The sequence below is a fragment of the Corythoichthys intestinalis genome, chromosome 8 (genome assembly GCF_030265065.1).
Source record: "Corythoichthys intestinalis isolate RoL2023-P3 chromosome 8, ASM3026506v1, whole genome shotgun sequence".
Classification (NCBI taxonomy): domain Eukaryota; kingdom Metazoa; phylum Chordata; class Actinopteri; order Syngnathiformes; family Syngnathidae; genus Corythoichthys; species Corythoichthys intestinalis.
The window spans coordinates 50,411,523-50,437,124 of NC_080402.1; the positions used below are offsets into that span (position 1 = coordinate 50,411,523).

The following is a 25,602-nucleotide window of genomic DNA, read 5'->3' on the forward strand; positions in this document are numbered from 1 at the left end:
TGTAGCCTCCAGCACCACAGTTAAAAACCTAGGAGTTCTATTTGACCCAGACCTATCATTTAAAGCTCATTTTAAACAAACCGACAGAACAGCCTTTTTTCACCTGCACAACATAGCCAAAATTAGAAGTAGTCTGTCTAAAAGCGATGCACAAAAATGAATTCACGCGTTCGTTACATCTAGATTGGATTACTGTAACTCCTTACTCGCAGCTTGTCCTAAAAGTTCCCTAAAAGGTCTTCAGCTAGTCCAGAACGCACCGGCAAGACTTTTAACAGGAACTAATATAAGACAGCACATCACCCCTGTGCTCCAAGCCCTTCACTGGCTTCCAGTCGAGTTAAGAATTACATTTAAAATCCCCCTTCTTACATTTAAGACCATTAATGGATTGGGGCCATCTTATCTCATAGATGCTCTGATTCCATACCACCCAAAAAGAACACTTCATTCTCTGAATGCAGGTCTACTGGTAGTTCCCAGGGTCTCTAAAAGTACAGTAGGAGCTAGAGCCTATAGTTATCAAGCTCCTGTCTTATGGAATCAGCTTCCAGCTAATATTAAAGAGGCCGACACAGTCTGTACATTTAAGATTAGACTAAAAACGTTCCTATTTGACAAAGTTTATGGTCAGGCTAGTTGAAAACAGACTAGACTCACAGTTCAGTCTAAAGCTCTCCTAAGAGCTATAATGCTGGGGGAAGTACAGCCACTGAGTCATATCCCCTTTTTCACTCTACTTTCCACTTTTTCTTACTTTATTTCTATTGTCTAATTCTAATATCTAGTTGATTAGTCTTTTCATCACTAGTCACCCGCTGTCCCTTTCCCCCCTCCCCTCTGGTGAAGGCTTTTTCAGCCACAGCCACTTGACTATCCTGACCCCTGGCTGGATGGACATCCTCGTTGCAACTCATCTGGCTAGATGGACCTCCTCATGTTCCGTTACTTCACTGCATCTCTACAAACTGGAACTTCTTCTGCTACTACCCATCATCCATTCCTGGTGCATCCATAGCCTGTCCGTCCTGGGAGTGGATCCCTCCTGATTGTGGTTCTCCTCAAGGTTTCTCTTTTTTCCCCAGTTTTTTTTTTTTTTTTTTTGAGTTTTTCTTTGCCACCAGTGAGGGGTCTGAGGATGGGGGATGCCCAGGTCATGGACTCATGGACTTATCTCATTCATCTACTGTATCTGACTGTGTATCAAAATGACTCTACATGTAAAGCCCTCTGAGACAAACCTGTTGTGACATAGGGCTATACAAATAAAATGGAATTGAATAGTCAGAAAATTACGGTACTGGCGTACCTAATGAAGTGTCCAGTGAGTGCCTAGTAAAAACAGCCTCCCTTGTGCAGCAGCGGAAGTGAGAATGAGAAACCTGCTGCTCCAGCTGCGAGTCACACCCCTCCCAGTCCAACCATGCCTGCGCATTCGGCGGGAGCTCTCTAGTTCATATTCCTTACACTGGCAACACATGTAAAAAGTTAAGATGTGTTCGGAGTCCAAATGTGCAGGATCTACTTTATGGTGCACATTAATATGCACACGCATGCAACACTCAAGCCAAAATACACTGCAACGGTTTGACAACAATAACAATCCACACGTTCCACAGTAAACGAACATAGCAGCATTATCCAAATATCAAGAGTAGGGGAATGAACGGTCACATCACGGTGACTTTTCCACGTGAGTACAGGCGGCTTACGAACGAGCTAAATCAAAACAGCAACATAAACAAACCACTCGGGAGTCGGTATGAATGCATTAAAAAAAGAAGAAGTTACCGTGTGATTCACACCCCACATTAAAACGCTGAGGATGGGTTCGCTTGCACGGAACAATTTGACTTTCTGTCCTATAAAATGCTTCTTTTTCGTCTTGGTTTTGCTGGCGCTGACAGGCGCGACGCTGGTGCAGTTGGATGACATGTTTCGAGCTGGGAATTCAGGGCACGCGCCACGGCGTTCACTGTCGTTCGGAGGGTCTGAACACCACCGGGGGAAAAAAATATGAAAAGAGCTTTCTTAAAAATAAAAATTATAAGTGCATTGTGCTCGTTCTTCAGCCCGAAGCGAGTCTCTGTCTTGGGGAAGTGTCCGGTGGGAAGTCAGGGGTAGTCAAGCATTTTGCGGCGTCACCACCCTTGCCTTTCCTTTCCTTCCCTTTCCTTTGCCTTCCTTCCTCCTCCCGAACAGGCAGGCCGCGGGTCCACGGAGCAGCTAGCCGGCCATCAGGCTACAACGCGCTGGGCGTCTTCAAAACAAGCCGGCACGTCGCACATTAGTCCAACAGCTCTTCTTGTGCCCTCTTGATATTTAGAGCTTGCAGCCGACGTGCCCCTGTTTCACTTTGAATTCGGTAATTTCATCCTGATGCGCCCAAAATTGTTGTCACTCATCACCAACCAGCGTTGCGTTCGATGTCTCCTCAAGATGGCGTCTAACTGCGCTTTGGTCAACAGCGCCTCCAGCATGTCGCCGGGTGAACTACTATGGAGGTAGATTTGTGTCTTTATTATTCAATCAAAAAAAAAGTTGCTTCAATTAAAAAAAAAAAAAAAGTTGCTTTGATCAAAATATTTATTTTCAATCAAAGAAAAAGTCACTTCAATAAAAAAAAATGTGTTTGAATGCAAAAATAAATTTGAAACTCAAAAAATGTATTAGGAACCTATTTTTCTTTGATTGTTTAAAAAAAAAATTTTTTTTTTTTTAATTAAGTCAAGTTTTTTTTTCTTTTTTATTGAAACAACTTTTTTTGATTGACGTAATGTGGTTTTGCGTTTGGACCACATTTTGGCTAGGACATTTGTGTCTTTATTATTCAATCAAAAAATAAGTTGCTTCAAAAAAAAAAAATATATATATATATATATGTGTGTGTGTGTATGTATATATATTCAAAAGAAAAATCACTTCAATCAAAAATTGAAAAAATTCAATCGTAGAAAAAAAATTTTGAAAGTGAAAAATTATTTGAGACTCAGAAATTCGCATTTGAACACTTAATTTTTCATTGCAACTGTTTTCTTTGAATGAAGCAATCCTTTTTGTGTTTGAGCCATGTTATGGGTAGGACATTTGTGTCTAAATCATTCAATCCCAATAAAAGTTGCTTCAATAAAAAAACAAAACTATTTTTAATCAAAGAAAAAAATCACTTGCAAAAATAATTTTTCTTTTGAAAATATTTTTTTATTTGAAATATTGAAGTGTCACTTTTTTGAAAAGCAAAAAGTTTTAAACTCTTTTTTTTTTTTTTTTTTAAGTGGAAAAAGTTTTGGACGCACTTTTTTTTTTTAAGTGGAAAAAGTTTTGAAGGCACTTTTTTTTCGATTTTTTCGAGCAGAGGCCGATGGCTGGATGGAGCCTTGGTGGCCATTATTCTTGCTTCATGCTTTAATGCCATTGGCGTAGTCACCTGCCACTCAAACATGCCGGAAGTAACGTTGAAGTTGCATCTTTGTGTCAAAATGATTCAATCGAAAAAGAGTGCCTTCAAAACTTTTTCCACTTCAAAAAGTACGTCCAAAACGCTACACACATTTACGCATATTTTTATTTATTTATTTGTTTATTATTATTATTATTATTTTTACATTTTATCAAAGTTTTCACCAGTGTTCACCTGTCTGTTGAGTTTGGTGAGTTTTGAAGCATTCTGAGGAGGTCAAAGTCGGGCTCAAAGCGTCGGCGGGACAAAGAATGACTGCTTGGGGGCGCTACATAGTTTATTTGGAATTTGTCTTTACACGGTATCAAAGATTGCACCTGTCTTGGCCTGCCTGCCGATTTTGGTGCATTTTGAAGCATTCTAAAGGGGTCAAATTGAGCTCAAAGGGGCTGCGGAACAAAGAATAACTGTAATAATAATAATAATAATAATAAAACCAAGGAACCACAATAGGTTACCTAAAAAACATTGTCACCTGCATGTCCATACTGTTCAGTTATGGATTTGTTCTAACTAAAATCAAATCAACTCAATCAAGGTGCAGTAGCCCTACGCTGGATTTCGACCTACTTGAGCATTGTAGCCTTTTTTTTTTTTTGCACCCACAGGTAAGACTAATGCCCACCCACACCTGGCATCCTGGTAACACCACTGCTTATAATGAAGGCAACACATGCTGTATGGGTCAGCGCTCAGCATTGGTCTCAGCATTGGTAGGGACGATATAACAGCATAACCTGAATGTACACTTTTTGCCTAGGACGGGACATAAATAAGACCAAACAGATCGGGTGAACGGGGGTCAGGGATACATTTCTCACGATTATGAACCTAATTCATTGATAGGCTAAATGATCAATGCAAAATTAATCTGCATTGACTTATACTAACTTTCATATGTATTAGTTCAAGTGATACATCGTTCGATTCAAACCTTTGTTTTCAAAAACTACTAAAGAAACAAACTTCCAGAATAAATGTCTGGATTTTTTTTTTAATTAGAAAATTTGAATTGCAATATTTGAACATGATTTAAATATAATAACATACACAAGAAGAAGATGGTACACAAGAAAGCCCGCCCGTCTCATCAGACCATAGGACATGGTTCTAGTAATCCATGTGCTTTGTTGACATGTCTTCAGCATACCGTTTGCGGGCTTTCTTGTGTACAGTCTTCGGAAGAGGCTTCCTCCTGGGGTGACAGCCATGCTCACCAATTTGATGTAGAGTGCGGCGTATGGTCTGAGCACCAACAGGCTGACCCCCCCACTTCTTCAATCTCTGCAGCAATGCTGACAGCACTCCTGTAACGAGTCACATGACATTTTGGAGGGAAAATGACAAGCAGTACTTAATTAAGACATTTAGGGATGTACGTTCTTTCAAAGGGGTGTACTCACTTTTGTTGCCAGGGTTTTAGATATTAAAGGCTATATTTTGATTTTGAGGTGAAAATATATGAACTCTATTATATATAATGTACACAGACTTCATTCTGTCAAAGTGTCATTTTGTCAGTGTTGTCCCATTAAAAGATATACTTAAATATCTGCAGAAATGCGAAGGGTGTACTCACTTTTGTGATACACCATAACTGCAGCAGCTGGGGAAACCTCCATGCCGTCCGTGGAATAAAAGAAATAATAAATATAGGTGGAAACGGATTACACTACACAAGCACTTTATTATGCTTGTTGTTAACACTTGTGTATGTAAATCTGATGTTGATGGATTGTTTTCTTCTTGGAGATGAAATTCATGTGTGGCAGCTTAGCTTTTTTTTTTTTTTTTTTTTTTTTAACATAGCGCTTTGACAGTTGCCGTCATATTTTCGGAATCAAAGCACCGTGTAGTGAAACAGCATTCCGGCCCTGAATGTTATACAGGAACAGCATTCCGGCCCTGAATCTTATACTGGAACTGCGTTCTGGCCTTGAATCTTATACCAGAACTGACCGTTCTGGCCCACTTTAATCCCTGATTATAGTGTAAAGCTGGTTAAACTGGAAAGTTATGTTGTTGTAAGGTGTATTAATTTTTTTTTTCATGTGCCTCTTTTGATCTATGAACACCTGCCCGTCCATTGGCCTCTGCACGGCCCTGCTTCCCAGTTCAAATTAATTGGACGTATATCGTTGTCAATGGCAGGCAACGAGTTAAAACCCCAATCAAATTAGATGTAAGTGTTCCACGGGAGTGGGCGGAGAAGCGCAGACACCAGAAGACGAGAGTCCTCACTCAGGCTTGAACGGACACCCCGAGTGCCCCGTGAAAGCAGGCGACAAAATAATATCACGTGATACAAAATGGGCAGTCCTCCGACGGGGCTGGAAAAAAGCCATTTTCTGGCGCTGCTGCAAATTGTAACCAAGTGCTAAGAACGTATCTGTGTCTGGGATCCTCGCTGGGAGGAGAAGGAAGCGTCGATGTCAAATCAGGTACGATTGAAACTCAGCCAGCAGATTTTTGTGCGTGGCGAGGCGCCGCTCGTTCGCTTACGGCGCACTCCCTCTGCACGGTGTCACATTTGTAGCCTCTCTTGTTCGCCTCTTCATACGAGCCCTGTCAGTGAATTTAAGATGGCTGCTTTGTGAACCAGTGTGATTTTCTCCAACTCTGCGCCCTCTTCGGCTTGGCTTTTTTGGCCCGATGTGTTCCGTCGTGCCGTTAGCTGGAACGGCGGAGCTCCGTATAAACGGACTCCCTCTTTGTTGGGGCTCTGGCCAAACAGCGAAGAGGAGGCCACACGGGAGCTATTCAATAGTCGGCGGCTGTGCACCACCACTCGAGCCGCATGAGCTGCACGGCTCACCCTGACGAAGCTTCGTTTATCGCCTCGGTGTCTTTGGCATTCATTTTGGCGGCCATCGCTCTCTTTGTTGCGGCTTGTCTGGCCAAGGACGAGCTGCAGACATTGTCTGTGATGACGGACAACTAATAGTCTCATTAACCCTTTCAGGGACAGTGGTCAATACAGTGGACGTCTTTTCAAAAGTCATCATTAGCTTAACTCATTTCAGTGTCGTTCCAAGTCACAGAATCTGTGTTGGGCTAGTTGGTAAAATGATAATTTATATTGAAAACACCTATTGACGTCCAATCCATTTTAGATGGAAGGGGCTGGAAGCTATGTGAGGTCAAGACAGAATTATAAAATAAAATTCAAATTAGTGCTGCAACGATTTATCGGTTAACTAGAGTAATTCGATTTGGGGAAAAAAAGCTTTGAATCAAAATTTGCTGCTTCGAGGATTCGTTTAATTAGAGTGACGTTGTAATGGTTTGTTTTGAAAGTGTTGCATTTTGTCTTATTGTTTTGGGTGGATACACTGCCCTCTAGTGGCAACAGTAAATATGCCATAACTTGAATACAGCTGCTCCCTGTTAAGACCAACATAAGGTATGGTTTTATTTGCGCGAATGATTGTTTATGCATTCGTTACTTAGTTTAGAAGTATATTTTGTTGAAATATGTGTTTTTAACAATTTCTAAGAGCTTTGTAAAAAATGGTTTTATGGCATTTAAGCTAGCAGACTTTTGCTATGCAAGTTAGTTTGTTGTTCTTTTTTTGTACTTAGATCCTCATTTATTTCATTTTTTATACCATTTGAGGCTAAGCACAGGTATTTAATGTAGTTTTAAAGGCAATTATTGCTCTTGTGATATGGAAGTGTAATTTTTGCATAAGTTGAAAAAACACTTAGGAATTGTATTTTGTATTTGCATTTAATGCTGTTTTGAAAGTGCAATCTTAACAAGCCAAAATAAATGTTATTGCAGGCATAAGCACTTGTTAGTTTTACATCCCCGAAAATTGGTAAAAGAGGATAATTTATATTGAAAACACCCATTGACGTCCAATCCATTTCAGATGGAAGGGGCTGGAAGCTATGTGACGTCACAAGAGATTTATGAAATAAAATTCAAATTAGTGCTGCAACTATTAATCGGTTAACTAGAGTAATTTGATTAGAAAAAATGATTCGAATCAAAATTTGCTGCTTTGGGGATTCGTTTAATTAGAGTGACGTTGTAATGGTTTGTTTTGAAAGTTGCATTTAGTCTTATTGATTTGTGTGGATACGCTGCCCTCTAGTGGTAACGGTAAATATCCCATAACTCGTCTAACATGGCTGAATCCAGCTGCTTCCTGTTAAGACCAACATAAGGTATGGTTTTGTTTGCGCTAATATGTTTGTTTATGCATTCGTTATTTAGTTTAGAATTATATTTTGTTGAAATATGTGTTTGAACGATTTAAGAGCTTTGTAAAAAAAAAAAAAGTTTTATGGCATTTAAGCTAGCAGACTTTTGCTCTTCAAGTTAGCTCATTGTTCTTAGATCCTCATTTATTTCATTTTTTATACCGTTTGAGGCCAAGCGCAGGTATTTTATGTAGTTTTAAATGCATTTATTGCTCCTGTGATATGAAATTGCAATTCTGCATAGGTTGAAGAAACATTTAGGGATAGTATTTTGTATTTGCTTTTAATGCTGTTTTGAAAGTGCAATCTTAAGCCAAAATAAGTGTTATTGCTGGAATAAACACTTGTTAGTTTTACATCCCTGAAAATATATGCTCCAAAGGATTAAGTGTTCGTAAATCGTAATCCGATTACTTGATTAATCGAACTAACTAATCGATAGATTAATCGATTACCTAAATAATCAATAACTACAGCCCTAATCCGAAGTATAAATTAATGACATTTCCAGAGCAAAATACACATGGGCCACACTTATTGGAATTTGTTTTTATTTTTCTTTTATTCTGTTTATTACAATTTTTCATTTAAAAAAAATAATTTTATGTTTAATTTTTTTATCATTCATGGCTTTATTTGTGTTATTTAATTATTTATTATAATTTAAATTATTTTTCTCCCCAAAATTGATTCTTTAAATAATTCATTGATTTTATTTAAAATTATATGTATTTCTTATTTCCAATTGAAAAATATGTGTGGGCAACATGAACAATTAGATGTCAAATGGATAAAAGGTTAACATTCGTTTCCTCTTGCAGATTTTCCTAGATGGACAAAATGCAGCCCAGTAGGATTAAAATCACAGATCTGAATTCACATCTCACTTGTCCACTGTGCGCTGGTTACTTGGTTGATGCTACCACAATAGTAGAATGCCTCCACTCATGTAAGTACAATCCACCCATTGACCTCTGCTTAGCCAAAAACTTATTTGTGCAGTGTAATTTATTTGACCGCAATGGACATCCTGCAGTTTTTTGAGGTGCTAAACTGTTTCACTAAATATGATGGAACAAAAATAATCTCTGAATAAAGCTTGTATGGACAGACAACACTTTTATCATGTGCACCATAGCAGAAAGAAAACAAATTAAAATATTTGAGGAAAAGCGGCATGGAAAATGAATGAATGAATGAATGATTTTTTTCTAATGTGTAATAATGGAGTAAAACGTAAATAAGTTCTACTGGAAATTCTCAGGTCTCTGAAATGTTTTTAAACATGATTTTTCTCATTTTTAGAATTCTTATAGATTCACAATTTATCATATTTAAATACTTTGAGCGACGTTTTTTCATATGAAGTTGTTTTTTGCTTGGTGTCTTTTGTCAGCTTAAGAAGTTTTGAACATTTTTGCCTCATGTTAAAGGCTCGAGTAGCTACTAACTTACAATTTGAATAGTTGTTGCTTGAGTTTGGTGTACAAAGATCCTTTTCTGCTACAGACGGTTGACTAATTCCAATATAGGGTGTTTCAAGATAACAAATAGTGTGCAATGAAAAATCTTGAGTACTGGCATATCGTCAAATGGCACAACAAAAAAACGCACGCCAGCTTTCCTGGATTTCGTTTGATTGTTTTACTTTTTGGCCTAGAGTTGCTTTACTTCTCACTCAACTTCTGCATTCGAGTAGGTTCGATACAGACTTGTTTTGTCTTGCAAAAATGCGACCACAATGTCATAAAAAAACATTTTAGTAATTAGTAGAGCTCTGTACTACTCAGTGGTGATTCGAGATGGCATTTGAATCGTGGAAAACAGAGTAGCAAATTGAATTTTTTGGACTCGCATCAGACCAAAATTTAAATTGTTGCATGTTTTAGGGTGTGCAGCTTTCCTCACAGGAATATCATCAAGGTTGTGAGCTATTTTTTGTGAGAATATGTGTAAACACGTAACAATCATAGAAACAAACGAAAAGAGTTTGCTAACGTTGAGACGTCTTCTCAGCTGGCTTAGCTTTGCTAGTAATACGATCAATAATAAAGCCAGTGTGATCGGTGTCACACAGAGGATGGATTTACAAATTCAGTGCGCCGTTTGTACCTTTTTGTTAGGATACAACGAAAGATCCTTTTTCAAGTGGGGCATTTTCAACTTCAATAAAACAAGAATCCGCCGGTCAACGCGTCGGGAAAATGCCATTCAAACATCATCCACTACTGTCAACATCAATGTTGTTTTTGGCAGCTCTTTTAATTTTTGTTTTAGTAAGCAATGTTGTTTTCGTCAACGATGACGATAACGAAATTATATCATCAACGAACAGTTTTTTCATGACGATGACATCACGATGACACGCTGAAAATGTGTCTTGGGAGACTAAAACATAACGAGCGGAATGGCAGTTGATGTCTGACAACACAAGAACGAGATGAAAATTCGCCATAGTGTCCGTCATAAATTCATAATGTGTTTTCTTGTAGTATTTGTATTCGCATATGTATACGCATTTAGCAGTGTTTAATCTTGTCACTCATGTGACGTGCTGCACCTCCCCCATCTCCCCGAACCACACTCACATTGCTTACTCGTGCCCATTCAAGGCTCATTTTATGAAACGTGTCAGGTGCTGCTTGGTACGTTTTGCCTTCTCATCTTGGCTAGATATGCCATGTTGCTTTAGCTTTTAAAGGTCTGTGCTGAGTGATCATCTCACACTAAACTAACTTTTAGCGTTAGCATAGCGTTCGCGTTAACATAGCATTAGCATTTAGCGCGGTGACTTTGTCTTCTTAAACTCTTGAAAAACATTTTACATACAGTTTGTGGCGTCCAGGTGAGTTTAATTAATTGCAAATAATGTGCTGTTTTCCTGCTGAGTGTGTATTGTCACCATGAAAATGGCGATGCCCTTGTAGACTCTGCAGTTATATGCTCGTCATTTGAAATCGTTGGAAACCTTTTATTTATTTATTCAATCATTCCTTCATGGACTAAAACTTTTGAAGTTTATAGACGGAAACATTTTGAACATTGTCAACTAAAACTAGATGAAGACGAACACATTTTGAAGTTACTAAAATATGACTAGGACTAATAAGTGTTTTTGTCAAAGACTAAGACAAAAATTAAAATGGCTGCCAAAAACACTGTTTTAGTCTTTTGGACAAAATGACTTATTAGTCGTAGTCATATTTTAGTCATTTTAAAACGTGTTTGTCTTGATTTTGTTTTTGAAATCTCATACAAATTTCGTCTAGTTTTAGTCGACAGTTATGTTTCCGTCTGTAAAATTCAAAAGTTTTAGTCTGAAAATAAGGGTTTTCAACAATTTCAAATGTACATAGACAGATGAGCACATATTGTAGCGTCTACAAGGATAACGCCAACTTGGTGATGATAACACACATTCAGCAGGACACGCAGTACATCGTTTTCAATTAAACCCACCTGGAAGCCACAAACTGTATGTTAAAAAAAAAAAAAAGTCCAAGCGTTTAACACTGGGAAGTTTTTTTGTTGTTGCTATTTTTAGAGTCTAGAGCCAGAAGTTGCAAACACTCAGTATTTCCCAGTAATTGCTCATTTACCAAACAAAACAGCTGAAGTAAGCTATTAGCTAAATGCCATTTCGCCAACTGGCTCTCCTCTAGACTTACTGACCCAGAGACGCCAAGTGGCTCTGCTTTAAACTGGCCAATGTTTTAAGAGGACGCTCACCATTCTGAAGCTAATGCTAATTTGAATGCTACGCTAACGCTAGGAGTTACATTTAGCGTCCGATGATCACTCAGCACAAGACCTTTAAAGGTTAAAGGATTGCATACTCTCTTGCCATAAGAAAAAAAAAATCTCACCGTGTTTCCAAACAAGCAAGATGGACATGAGTGACACGACCCAAACACTGCTACGATGCAAGCTGATGTTCTCCACGTACAATATGAATATGTCACGTGTTCTGCACATATGACAGAATCGATGCCGTATTTTTCTCTCTTTGTCATCTCGTCAAATGAAAACTGGCATTTGTCTCGTTTAGAGCTGAAACGAATACTCGAGCAACTCGAGTAACTCGAGTTTAAAAATTGATCAGAGTAATTTTATTCACATCGAGGAATCGTTTAATTTTGCCAGCTCTAAGCATCACGTTTTGCCCGGACTCCTTTTAATGCGGGACAACGCGCTGATGTCACGTGTGTAGAAGAAGAAGCAATAAAAAATACCTTACTGCAGCCGACAGCTGTTACAAACTGCGCCGACGTTGCTAGAAACCACTCCCGCATGTTGCTACGGTAGTAGCAGGTAGCGTCTGATGCGTGTCATAGATATCACATGTACGTAGAACTAGTTGCGAAATGACCGACTCGGCGGCATTAATAAAACAGCCGCCATCTTAAAGCAGTACACTTCTCAGCGCTCATAAATAAGATTAACGTTACTGTCACTCGCTCACGTAACGTTATCCCTGCGGAGGGCTAGGTTTCTATTCATTATGACCACTGTTGATGCATGGCTAGCTCTTACATACAGGCTTTATTTAATCTGTGAAAACAGCACTGTAGAGTGATTAGGTTGTAAAATAAAAACTTAATAATGCTAACTGTCAATTTTAGCTCACTAGTCATTGCTGGATAAAACACCAAGTAGCACTGGTGCCTGATGTGCTCCAATACAGTACAGGATTTATTTTGAACAGTGCAAAAACTCAAAATCCTATCAGGACACAAGTGGAAATTCAATTGAAACACGTGGGAAAAACACTTTTAAGTGATGTGTGTTATCAAGCGTAATGACGTTTATAGGTAAGAAATATATATATATTTTTCATAAGCTCTAAAAGTTTTTTGAGTGAAAGCAGTGAATTAGTCTTTTTTTCTTTTGTCACATTTGAGATGCAATTGTTGGCCGTTTTCAACAATGTACATCGAAAATAAAAACATTGATTGACTGAAAATGGTTCAATATTCAATAAAATGTCTTGTTTTCTCATCTATATTTACATAATTGTTCTCTAACTAAAAAAAAAAAAAGTTTTATCCGATTACTCTATTAATCGATAGAATTTTCAGTCGATTACTCGATTACTAAAATATTCGATAGCTGCAGCCCTAGTTTCGTTACGTCCTTGTCTCCAAAGCCACGTTTTTAGCTCATCATCATGACGTCATCGTCGTGAAAAAATTGTTCGACAACGAAATATTTTTGTTATCGTCATTGTTGATGAAAACAACACTGGTCAGCATAAATAGCCAATTGTAATTTTGGGTGTGCGTGATAAAGTATTGCATGTGTTCTGTCCTCGTGTGTAGTTTGTAAAACATGCATCGTTGCCTTCTTGGAGACGAACAAGTTCTGCCCTCGATGCGACGTCCAGGTTCACAAGACATGTCCACAGCTAAGCATCAGGTGAGAAAGCATGGGTCACATTTACTATCTTTTAATAATGGTATTTGTTACTCAAAAGGCATTTTCCCATTTAGAGCGGACAAAACTCTACAAGACATAGTATATAAGCTTGTTCCAGGGTTGTTCAAAGGTAAGACCGCCTCTTACTTTGTGTGACAAAACAACAAACATTTGATCCGTAACCGAAGGTGTATTTTTTATTTACTTGTTCCAGATGAAATGAAGCGGAGGCGAGATTTCTACTCGGAGAATCGTGTACTGGAACCAGGAGAAGTGGTGGAGACGTTTAACATTGCTGAGGATGAAATCATCAGTCTGTCAATGCAGTTCTATGAGAGGAGCAAGTAAGTTGACCTTTTTAAAATGAACTTCTTGCTGACTTATCAGGGGCAGAATGCAGCCTGTATTGAAGGTACTATGCAGTTAAACAACTGAGAGTAATAGCGAAAGACTCCTCAATTTCATTTGTCAGTTGTTGATGACATGCTGACTTGGTCACACGTCAAAATACCTCAATGCATGAAGCTGCTCTGGCTATATAAATATGCAATGTACCGCTTCAATGAGTTCTGAATAGAGAGGACTGGTTCTACTGTTAGGTGTCAATTTATCAGGAAGACAGAATGACAGCTGACAGTGAAACATGCTGGTGACAGCAGTTTTAAGGATACACGTGGACCAGCGACGCAATGTAAGAAAATGGTTCTATTTCTGTCGCTGTCAGCCTGGCACTACAAACAATCAGCAACGGCTTTATTGATCGACAAATCACCTGCGAGGACACTGGCCAACCCAGAAACTGACATCCACACGCCACACTATGTCAACATGGAGGAACGTATGATTTTAGCAGTGTGTGACCAGCACATACAAACCAAAACAGGCACCTCCCTTAGGCATATATGAGCCTCCATGAGCAGCGACATAAAAAAAATTCAAAGTCGTTCCCGAATAAAATCCCAATTAATTATTTTTATGTTAGTATAACAAAACTTAAAATGGGTATAATATTCTCAAATTTTACGCTAAGTCCACAAAGATCACCAAATGCAAAGATAATCACCTATATTTTCAGGTTTAATAGCAATATTTAACAAAGTCTATGCTCAAAATAGCAACGCAATTATTTTTTTTTAATTTTTAGTTTTCAACAGCTAATAAATCACTCAGTTTTCACATCAGAAACTTAATACTTGAGGAATGCATGCAGAATCATCTTAATTTTGCTCAACAAAAGCAAAATTGGGGAATTTTTCTGTATACAATCACAATTTATTAAGGTTGAATTCCGCTATTGTGTAGAGATACAAAATCCAACATGGTGGCCGTTACAAAACAAAGAGCTTTTAAGTTGATTCTCGTAAATAAATGCTTAAATCGCAGAATTTCTGTAGATAGGAATGTAAAAAAAGTCTAGATTTTTGGTTAAAAGCAAAAAATGGGCAGTTATAGTTCATTTTATGTAAATATTTCAAGCTAGGCTAATTTTTTTCCATTCATTTCACTGTGTTCACAGAGTTTCAAAGTGCATGCATGGTGCTATTTAGTATAATAATTACCTTGAATCCTCGATCAAATCACTCTTGGGACACTCCTGCCTGCTTGTATGCACTAAAACCTTCGTCCTATTTCCACCTAAATCCGGCGTTAGAACGTAGTGTGTGTTGGAGTGTATCACAGTGAAAGCCAACTCAACGTTTTGCCTGGGTTGGCACCCTACGGGAAGGCGTGGCGCAATGTCTGTGGGAGCTGTCTTGTCAACTAATGGTGGAGTCAATGACCCCTCTGCATGATTTCAGGGACATAGATGAGAAAAAGCAGCAGTATCTTAGGCAGAGTTTGACTTTTGGGCCGGGGGGGGGGGGGGGGGGGGGGGGCACAACATGTTGATGACCCCAAAACACAGTGTCAGCAATAAAATTAATTTACAATAATTTTTATAATAAGTTGAAAATGAGGGGGTTTTTTTTGTTTGTTTTTTTAATTTCCCATCATTTTTGAGGGGAATTTTTAATCAGGCTGCTTAGGCCAGCTATACATTTTGCCAAGATCGTCATCCATTGAATATGGTACGCCCGCCGGTGTCGTGCCAATGTAGTTACCCCAGTCAAAAATTGTATCCCCTGAGCGGAGCCAAATGGGAGGTAGATTTGTGTCTTCTTATTCGATCAAAAAAATGTGAATGCAAAAATAAATTTGAAATGCATTTGGAAGCTATTTTTTTTCCTTTTTTTTTTTTTTTGTTTTGTTTTGATTGAAGCAACTTTTTTGATTGAAGTAATGTTGTTTTGCGTTTGGGCCACATTTTGCTTAGGAAATTTGTGTCTTTATTATGCAATCAAAAAATAAGCAGCTTCAAACAAAAAAAATATATTTTCAAGCGAAATATCACTTCAAACAAAAAAAAAGAAAATTTCAATCATATAAAAAAAGTTTTTGAATTCGAAAAAAATATTTGAAACTCCAATATTTACATTTGAACACTTAATTTTTCATTAAAAAAGTTTTCTTTGATTTTAGCAATCCTTTTTGGTTTTGGGTCATATTATGGGTAGGAAATTTGTGTCTAAATCATTCAATCCCCCAAAAAGTTGCTTCAATCACCCAAAAATATTTTCAAACAAAGAAAAAAATTATTTGAAAAATAAAATAGCCCCCCCCCCTTTTTTTTTTTTTTTAAATAAATAATATGCAAAGTAAATGACCGTCTAAGGTGCTAGTCACATGATGTGTTCGAAAAATAATTTTGACCCATTATAAAAATCTTTTTTTTGTTCATTTCATTATTTTTGTTGTTTGCTTTAATGCTTTACAACTTTTATACATATATAGGAAAGTCAATTACATGCCATGACACTTTTCAGCCACCGGAGGGGGCTGCCACCCCTTAAACTCCGCTTATGAGCAGTATAGAAAGTTGTTGGCACTCGGAAAAGACCGTAAATTTTCAAATGTCCTTGAAATTCAAAACCAATAAAAGATGAGCGATGAGACACAAGCAGAGGGCGGTGTGTGTCAAGCCATAGCTCAATATTGTTTCTAAAAAGGGTGTTCACCCGCTGTAGCCACTGTAATGTGCTCATTGTGTTATGTTGTTCAACATTCACACGATATTTCTTAATTTGTCTGCAGAACTAACGAGAAGCAGCGTGCAGAGGTGGATGGAGACAAGGTAAAACCTGGTTTCATTTTAGAGATAACGATTTAGTGTAGCCATAGCCTACATCCTGCTTTGCTGTACTTTGTGGTCCTCCTCACCCTGGATTATTGCTTTGTTCTCAGTCCAACGGTAAACGCTTCCTGCAGTGCCCAGCAGCGATGTCTGTCATGCACTTAGCCAAGTTCCTCAGAAGTAAGATGGATATACCCAGCAACTACAGGGTAATCACACACACATACCATAACCGTGTGATGAAGAATTAATCCAATACATGTCTTGTCAGTCCATAAACATAGATAGTATGGGTTTATCGGTACAAACAAGTCATGGTTCGGTACATACCGGGGTCAAGGCCTTTCTTATCACAGCATTTGAAAGTTTGTTTTATTGGCTAAAGGTAAAAAGCAGCTCTTGTGTACAAATTGAAGAAATCATCAAACTTTAAAAAAAAATTTTTTTTTTATTGTTCTAAAGTTCTTTAATTCACAGTTTATGTTCAAAAAATCCTTCTTAGTAGGGATCGACTGAGGTAAATGTTAAATTCAGGCAGCACTCGCCAGCTGCCAACTTTGGTACCTTTTTTTTTTTTTTTTAAATGAAAATTAGATACTAACATTTTTAATGTGGGAATACACACAGTTAACTGTAAACCCACGTTATATATTGCCTCAAATGAAATAAAAAGTACAAATACTTCCAAAACTGAAAAGCGTCTCTTCTTCTAGAGCAAAATAAACATTTCCTGATTTCATTCATTCATTCATTTTCCATGCCGCTTTTTCCTCACGAGGGTCGCGGAGGTGCTGGAGCCTATCCCAGCTAACTATGGGCAGTATTTCCTGATTTGAAAATATAAAATAAATACACTTCAAAAAGTGTTTGTAATACTGCATTTGATAGTTCCACTCTGTACATCTGCCATAACTTTTCTAGTAGTGATCAATGATGACTTCTTCGACTGTTTTGGTTTGTCTTCTTTTTCTCGCTATGGCGTTTTTTTTTGTTTGTACTTGAACGTATTCGTCGTCTGACTGCGTGCACCGAATCGTGATGCCTGTACTGTGACGGTACAGGACGACTATTAATACAGTTACACTCTTAGATAGATGGATATAGAATTTAAAAACGGCCTGATCATGACTCAAAAGTAATGTCCATTTCAGGTACAGGTAGTCCCCGGGTTAGGAAAAGTTCCGTTCCTACACTGGCGACGTAACCCGAGTTTCCACACAATTTGGAATGAACTCTTTAAGTACCCTTAAATCTCAAAATAACTATGCAAAAAGTCCAAAAGTATTGTATTTTGTTTAATGATGGCAGATACACTGCCCTCTGGTGGCAGCACTGGGTCTAGTTGAACTATCGCCTTGTATGTCTGAGCACCAGACTCGTCTGACAGGGATAAAGGAGCCCGTGCCGTTCACCGTTTTTAACTGGCATTCACTCCTGCTTCCGTGAAATTAACGCTCGAAACAGAAAATACCACTGGCTTGACCTCAAACAAGTCTGAGTGCAACAAAGGAAAGTGGACCGCACATATAATGTGGCATTCACTGCCCCTCTTGAGCGCCCCTAATGGACCGCCAAGGAAAACATTTAATGAGCAGTTTACAGCATCCATACTCTATAGTATGCCATTATGTCACATAAAAGTATCGATACTTGGCGGGAGCATATCGATAATCGACCGGGTTGCAAAATATCGTGATATATCCCCGCATCGAGATATTGTCGCAGTTACTAAACACACTGGAGTGAACTGTCGTAGCTGGTGGGAAACGTTCATGACAGTATTTACTTACCCTAAATTTTGCGTAAAGTGACAGATGGTCACGTAAATGTGAAATCATGTTGGAGGTCTTGCTGTCCTTCCTCCTTTAAGCCGCGGCAGTCTCTTTGTTTTCGGTAGCTGAAGTACTCCCATACTAGCGACTTTTGTCTTTTTTGAGGGAGGAAAAAGCTCAGGAGTTGAATTTACACCGTGTAGTTTCAACACCTTCAGACATTGTGTCTATTCTAAAACACATCGACAGACACAGGACAGAGCACCAACCGGAAAGGCAAGGGCACGGTTTTGTCGCTGCATTTTTGGGACATAGAAAATGGCTAATACCATACTACGGTATGACGGAAAAATTTAGTGGTTTTGAAACCGTGACGTTTTCATACCACAGTAAACCTTGAAACCGGTAACTGTCACCTGCTTACCTACAGTGGGGAGAACAAGTATTTGATACACTGACAATGGGAAAACCCATTGGCAGTGTATCAAATACTTGTTATATATTACATCGAAAAAAAACAAACAAAATTAAACAACAAATAATATACTATACTTACCATCTATGCTACGAGGTGGAGGACGAGACACTGTTATGCGATAAAAAAAAAAGAAAAAAAGACTGGAGAAAGAATAGCGGACGAGACGCATCGTAAAGTTGAACCCGTGTAAGTCGGGTGCGTCATAACCCGGGGACTACTTGTATGTTTAAAAAAAAACATGCAACATACAGTGTTCTCTACGAGGCATCTGTATAGTGCTGCAACGATTAATCGATTAACTCAAGTTTCGATTAGAAAAAAATATTCGAATTAAATTGTGTTGCTTTGAGCATTCGTTTAAAGTGGCGTTGTAATGGTTTATTTTGAAAGTGTTTGCATTTAGTTTTATTGTTTAGGGTGGATACACTGCCTCTGGTCTGCCTCTTTTCACATGGCTGAGTCCAACTGCTCCCTGTTAAGACCAACAGAAGCGAAATTTTTGTTTGAGTTAATGTTTTTTAATGCATTCATAATTTAGTTTACAGGTATATTTAGCTGTTTTTTGTTAAGAGCATTGTTATAAAAAAAAAACACAAAAAAAAACATTTTATAGCATTTAAGCTACGGACTTTTTCTTTGTAAGGTAGCCAGATGTTCTTTTGTTGTACATAGATCCTCATAAAAAAAAAAAAAAAAAAAGTTTGAGGCTCAGCTCAGGTACTTTAATTTTTCTTGTTCTTTATCCGATTACTCGATTATTCGAACTAATTAGTCCATTGATTAATCGGCTACTAAAATATTCGATAGCTGCAGCCCTACATCTGTATTTCATTGTGTGTTGATATTTGTGTTGATTTAGAGTTACGCCGGATCAACTTTATAAGGACTCTGATCTGGGTTTTACACTCTTGGTGCCAATATAGCCATCTATGAATAAGATAAGATCATTAACGGCTGTTCAATGACTGAAAAAAAATCATTTCAATTTAAGCAGAAACAATTTAATTTACTCTTCCCAATGTAATGCAAAACTGTGTGATCAACAATCGCTGATAAGACATCGACTGATCAACTTTTCCATCATATGAATGTGACAACTCATAGGAAAATGCACAATGCAGCATTGAACGTTCGAAACTTAGATAGGAAGCTCTTTTAAATACACTTGTAGAATGCCGCACAACTATTTAACAAACTAACTCGGTGCAATTTTGGGAAGCTAATGATTCCTAACATGTGTGTCCATAGGTAGAGGTGTTGTATGGCGATGAACCTCTGAAAGACTACTACACACTAATGGATATTGCCTATTTTTATGAGTGGAGACGGGTAAGTGAATAACTGTCTTCATCATGCTGTGTATTTTAATACCTGTTATGCTGTATGTGCACCAGCTGGCATCAAGACAAGTTAATTAAACAAGAAGTGGTGTGGAATGATTGATGATAAAGCCGTACTTTTAATCACTCTCCATAAGGAGTTATAATAATTTGATGTTAAAACCACCTTTTAATGTTTTCGTTTCAATAAAATTGGTAAAATTATTTTAACTAGTAGGTCGCCTTTGTTGTTGACATCGCAGGGCAGTGACATCACATGGCCATGCTGCCGGAATTCCACGTGCCACGCTTAAAAGAAAACAACCAAAAAAACATGTCACTTTATGCGAGGTAGTGATTTAAATACTCCATAAGGTGTCAATGGCGAGTTTTGAATTAATTAGGGATCAAGCCAATGAATGTGTTTATTCCCTTGTTTTCCTTTAATTCACAGTGGGGTGTAAAGGCTGAGTTATGCCTCTGCAGGAGACCTATGCCACCAAGGCAGATGCGATTTACGACCCTTCGCCATAGCTTGACCTGCATCTCCACAGTTTTCCGACTTCACGTCAACATGTGGAGATGTGACGTAAATTGACTGTGATTGGTCCGCTCAGACTGTTGTTTCCGGTTCAGCACGAAATCATCACAATTTAAAAACATTCTTGTGCTAACGACAACCTCCGCAACAGTCTTATGCGTTGCCTGTGCCTCAACATTTGTGTGATCAACTTTTGTTGTTCAATGTTGATGAGCTGAAGATCCACATTCAAGCGTTCCATCTCCATTGTTGTGTAACCGGAAGAAAAATAGAGGAAGTCGACAACAGTCCCCCAAAACCATACAAACACAACGCCACACCCCTCTAGTGGTTTGGCGGTGAATTACAGAGGAACGCGTTCCCTTGCCATAGAACTATCGAACGCTCATTGACGCCGTAGTCGCTACGCCGTCACCGGAACGCAGAAGGATAACTCAGGCTTAAGGCAGAGAGGAAGGAGAGTGGACACAGGCGTTCAGATTCGTAGATCGGACCGCGTGGTTTATTTACATAAGCTTCGGCAACTCCTTCACAACAAACATAGGTATCATATAGGGAAAATGCAAAATAATATTCATATGTATCAAAAAATAATGTTCACAAAAAGAAAAGTGCTTCAATCTGTATTAAGGCCCTATTCTTACAGTCTTACACAACAATGCAAAGAGAACTGGCATTCACAAATTCACAATCAAAATAAATTTGCAACATACACATAAAACCTACTCAGACTGTGGTCAAACTCTATTTAAACCTTTTAGCAACTCGTTTAGCTCAACAAATACACTGGATGAAATATTTAGTCACAATATAGAAACAATGATGCTGGGAGCCATTATCGGGAGTCTTGTTTGTTGCGAAGACGAGGGACAAAACGCACTAATCGGCTTGATCTCTTATTAATTTGTAAACTCGCCATTGACACCTAGTAGAGTATTTAAATCACTACCTTACATAGTTAAAGAGTGACATTGTGAAGTACGACAGCGTTGCCATGTGATGTCACCGCTCTGCGACGTCAACAACAATAGCGAGCTACAAGTTTATTTTTTTATTTAAAATCTTACAAATGTTATTAAAACAAAAACATTAAGAGAGGTTTTAATATCAAATTATTATAATTTGTACTAACATTTATCTTTTAAGAACTACGTGTCTTTCTATCCGTGGTACCCTTTAAGGATTTAGTGTAGTTTTCAGGCTGTGGAACAAATTATTGGAATTATAATGTATTGTATTCTGCTTATTACCAACTAAAAAATATAGCCAGAGTTAAGGGGCTTCTGACTCAAATAGACATGGAAAAACGTATGCATGCATTCATTTTCAGCAGATTGGACTATTGCAACGGTATATTTACAGGTCTTGATAAAAAATCAGTCAGGAAGCTGCAGCTAGTACTAGTGTTGTATCGGTCGCGAACGATTCGTTCTTTTTGAACGAATTGTTTGGGTGAACGAGACCGAACTAATCACCATCTGCACTGATTCGTTCTATGAAGTTGGTGGCGCTTGTTCGCTGCGTGGGAGGGCGTTGAGCAAGCGGCAGCGTCTTCTGACATCGCACACGACCAATCAGACGCCAGCCTCATCGTGCGCAGGGGAGGGAGCGGAAACAGAATCATGGCGTATGTCACTCATTTCCACGTGTGGCCAATAAGCAGCCAGCGTGCAGGCAGGGGGGAAAGACTGAGTTTTGTCACTTCCCGTTCAGTGATTCGGTCCTCCGGTTCCTGACCTAGCTTGCTGCTAACTTGACTTTCCAGTAATGACTATGCGGTGAACGAGTCATAAAATGAAAGGAAACGACTTTGTCACATATTTGTTAACGTGGAGCCTATCAAATGCTGCTCAAAAAGACAAAAACACCACACAAATCTAGCGAGCATGGTTTAGTGTTCTACTTTTCTCAACAGACTCGGGACTGTGCCTATGACGATATACTATCAAATTTACAGTAATTTAAAACACACGTAGCTACGAGGCAAGCAAAACCTGAGCTGCGGTCGCGTGACGGCAGTGAAGCGGGCAGAGAACTGTCACTATATGGAGGCTTCATGGCAGCGATATGTACCTCATATGTGCACAGAAAAAAAATAATATTTAGTATGATCACCATAATACTGATTTGCAATGAAACTGTATATACATGTCAATTTTTTCCGAGTGTTTTTTTTTTTTTTCGTGTCAGAGGGTGTCGGTTGGTTTGACAAATTATGTCAATCCGTCCATCATGTGCTACTCAAGCGCCCCAAAAACAAAGCGCGCGGACACGGGAGATGTCGCAATATGTCTACATTTTTCTTAACAGACTAATAAGAGTAGAAAGGCGAAATCATAAAGCAAACAATTATTTCTCGTCAGCATTTGACGATCTGAGATGCGGGGACGACAGGGGAGCTGACCGGATTATTTTATTTATTAATACCAGTGCAAAAATTCAAAACGATCATCTTAATAATAAAAAACAAAAATACAACAGAGCGAGAGGTTAATATGATGTGTTGGCCGTTCCATAATTAGAAATTAAACTTTCGATTTATTTTTATTTTCGTGACAGCAAGCATGCCGCGTTGGCTGTTAGCAGCAGCATTGTATATGTGAGCAAGATCATGCTAAAGAAAGTCCGTGCGCCCCCGACCCCAAACCCCGACTTCCCCCTCAAAAGGAAAATGTTTAACCGTGTCCTAATTCGAAATGCAAGCACGAGCCATGACTTTGAGCCCATAGAACTAGGACAGACGACGCGGAAGTCCTCCCTCGCTTTTGCAGCAGCGGGAGGGAGACGAGGCTGTCTCTGAGAGCAGAATGATATCGCCTGTCACTCATTTCTGAAACTACGACGAGTGGTCAATGTGCAAGAGAGGGAGGGACCAAGCAATGTCACTTCCCGTTCAGTTATACTGCGAAGCGGTCTTTGGTGATTCGTTCGGCAACGTCACTTCCCGTTCACTAACCGAACGATTCATTTGGGTGGGGAGGGAGATGAGGGGTGCGAACGATTCGTTGAACGATTCGTTTGAACGAATCGTTTTACTGAACGAACCGGAATGGATTCGTTTACTCAAGTGAACGACAGATCCCGTCACTAGCTAGTACAGAATGCTGCAGCCAGAGTCCTCATAAATACAAGGAAACTGGACCACATTACACCGGTTTTGAAATCGCTACACCGGCTTCCAGTGAGTCAAAGGATAGACTATAAAATACTACTGCTCGTCTACAAAACACTTAATGGCCTTGGACCAAAATACATGCTGGATTTTTTAGATTCCTTTAAAACATGTAGACCCCTAAGGTCGTCTGGAACCGGTCTCCTGTATGTTCCAAGAACAAGAACCAAGCAGGGTGAGGCAGCATTTAGTTATTATGCTCCTCACCTCTGGAACAAGTTACCTGACTGTCTGAAGTATGCTCAAACTGTTAGCTCCTTTAAATCAGGGCTGAAAACGCTTTTGTTTAGCGCTGCATATCCATAACTGTCTATATATTTCAATCTATTTGCTTTCTATTCCTTTTGTGCTTATCTCCATTGCTGATTTCAATTATTAACAGTAGTAGTAGTATTTGTTTTATTTTTCATTTATTTTTTATTCTATTCGTGATTAAATGCGATTTTTATGTATAATTTTATTTCCTATTTCGATTGACTTTGTTTTTACGATCTATTGACTTTAATGTGATTTTTATGATCTTCGTGTGATGTAAAGCACTTTGAATTGCCTTGTGTTGAATTGTGCTATATAAATAAATTTGCCTTGCCTTAAGGGAAAGTCCTGCTCGACATACAACCATTTCGACTTACAAACAAGGTCCTTGAATGAATTAACTTTGTATGTAGAGGTACCACTGTAAAATACTTTTGAATAGTTATTTAGGGGTACTTAAAGGGTTAATTCTGACTTGCGCGGAAATTCGGGTGACGTCACCAGCGTAGGAACTGAACTCGTTCGTAACCCGGTGACTACCTGTACTAGTTATATTGTCATGTACAACTAAAAATTGTACCATGTTAGTTCCATTTGAGATCTCACCGGTCTCCTGGAAGTCTTGAATGGAAGCTCACATATGTTATGTACCTGTGTGCAGACTGGACCCATTCCCCTGCAGTACCTGGTCAAACCCACAAGGAAGCGTAGGAGGCCATCCCAGTCTGCCGCTCAGGGCCACTCTGATGGCGTCAACACTAGCCCGACCTCAGAGAGCGATTCACAAAGCGACAAAGTCCACAGTCCCGCTTCGGCCCAGATACCTCGAGCCTCGACGCAGTCGAGCCCCGCGCCTCACGCCCTCTCTCCTGCCAACCAGAACTCCAACGGTACCACTGTGCTCAACAACACTCAGCGACACGCTCTCTCCTCCAAACAGGGAACTTCCGCTCGGAAGGTGACCGTCAACGGCACGAGCTCGGCGGCCAGCAAAGAGGAAGCCAGGGGAGAAAAAAGCGCTTTACCTCCTACAACCTAATGTCTGTGTATGACAACAGGGAGGACAGTGTTTGGATTGCTCCCTTCCTTCTACAAAGCAAAAATGCAAACTGGAGCCTCTTTCCTTTCGGATTTAAGAGGCAGTTTTCATCTTTCACCGTGACAGACTGAAATGTGCAGCCAAATAGATACGCGCGTGCGTGCGCCCGCGTTAGACTAGAACAGTGCTCACATACGGACTGTACAGTATGTATCAAGTGTGGGCATGTGTGCGTACATATGTATAAACTTATCTTTTATACAAGACATTGTAATCATTTTGTATTGTATATGCAGTGCTTGTTTCATTTCCACCTTTCAATTTGTATTCCGATATCGCCTCTGTAAAACTCGACTAATTACAGAAGCACAATGCAGTGAAAAAGACTGCGTCATTTGGATATATAAAGCTAAACGATAGCAATTCTTGCCTCCTCATGTAATAACTGCTGTATAAGTGTTCAGTGTTATCAAGCACTCATCAGGTAACACACGTTCATGACAAAGCCCGTTGATGCACTTTCCTTTTGTCTGCCACAGTTCAAACCAACAAGTATTTGCCACCCTGAGAAGCTGTCACATTTTTTCTAAGCACTTCCACACTCGCTTGTGTCAGACAACCGTATGTTTGTCTCGTGTCATTTAGAAGAACTCAAAAGGGATTTAATACAAGGCCATATGTCATTTCATGAAATTCACCATTCCTTTCCGTTCCAACAAAAAAAATCTGCCATATGTGCATGTTTTAGGTCAATAAAATGTTTACTACTA

At 39.0% G+C, this 25,602-nt stretch overlaps 2 protein-coding genes across 3 annotated transcripts in view; one reads left to right on the forward strand and one right to left on the reverse strand.

Annotated features, from left to right (window-relative positions):
* Window positions 1-2,470, reverse strand: part of LOC130920120 (phosphatidylinositol 5-phosphate 4-kinase type-2 beta) — a 36,491-nt gene extending 34,021 nt beyond the window's left edge. Inside the window, exon 1 of the mRNA XM_057843044.1 lies at window positions 1,792-2,470. Coding sequence (XP_057699027.1) covers window positions 1,792-1,935 — 144 coding nt within the window. The 5' untranslated portion in view covers window positions 1,936-2,470. The remainder of the gene's footprint in view (window positions 1-1,791) is intronic.
* LOC130920121 (polycomb group RING finger protein 2-like) lies at window positions 2,356-25,602 on the forward strand. Of its 2 annotated transcripts, none has more exons than XM_057843046.1 (9): window positions 2,356-2,504; window positions 8,491-8,618; window positions 12,988-13,084; window positions 13,159-13,214; window positions 13,299-13,428; window positions 16,217-16,256; window positions 16,367-16,465; window positions 19,755-19,835; window positions 24,455-25,602. In XM_057843046.1, the coding sequence occupies exons 2-9, from the start codon at window positions 8,501-8,503 to the stop codon at window positions 24,830-24,832; spliced, it is 999 nt and encodes a 332-aa protein (XP_057699029.1). In that variant the 5' UTR covers window positions 2,356-2,504; window positions 8,491-8,500; the 3' UTR covers window positions 24,833-25,602. The 2 variants fall into 2 exon arrangements, with proteins under 2 accessions (XP_057699029.1, XP_057699028.1); XM_057843045.1 differs by lacking the exon at window positions 2,356-2,504 and adding an exon at window positions 5,689-5,901.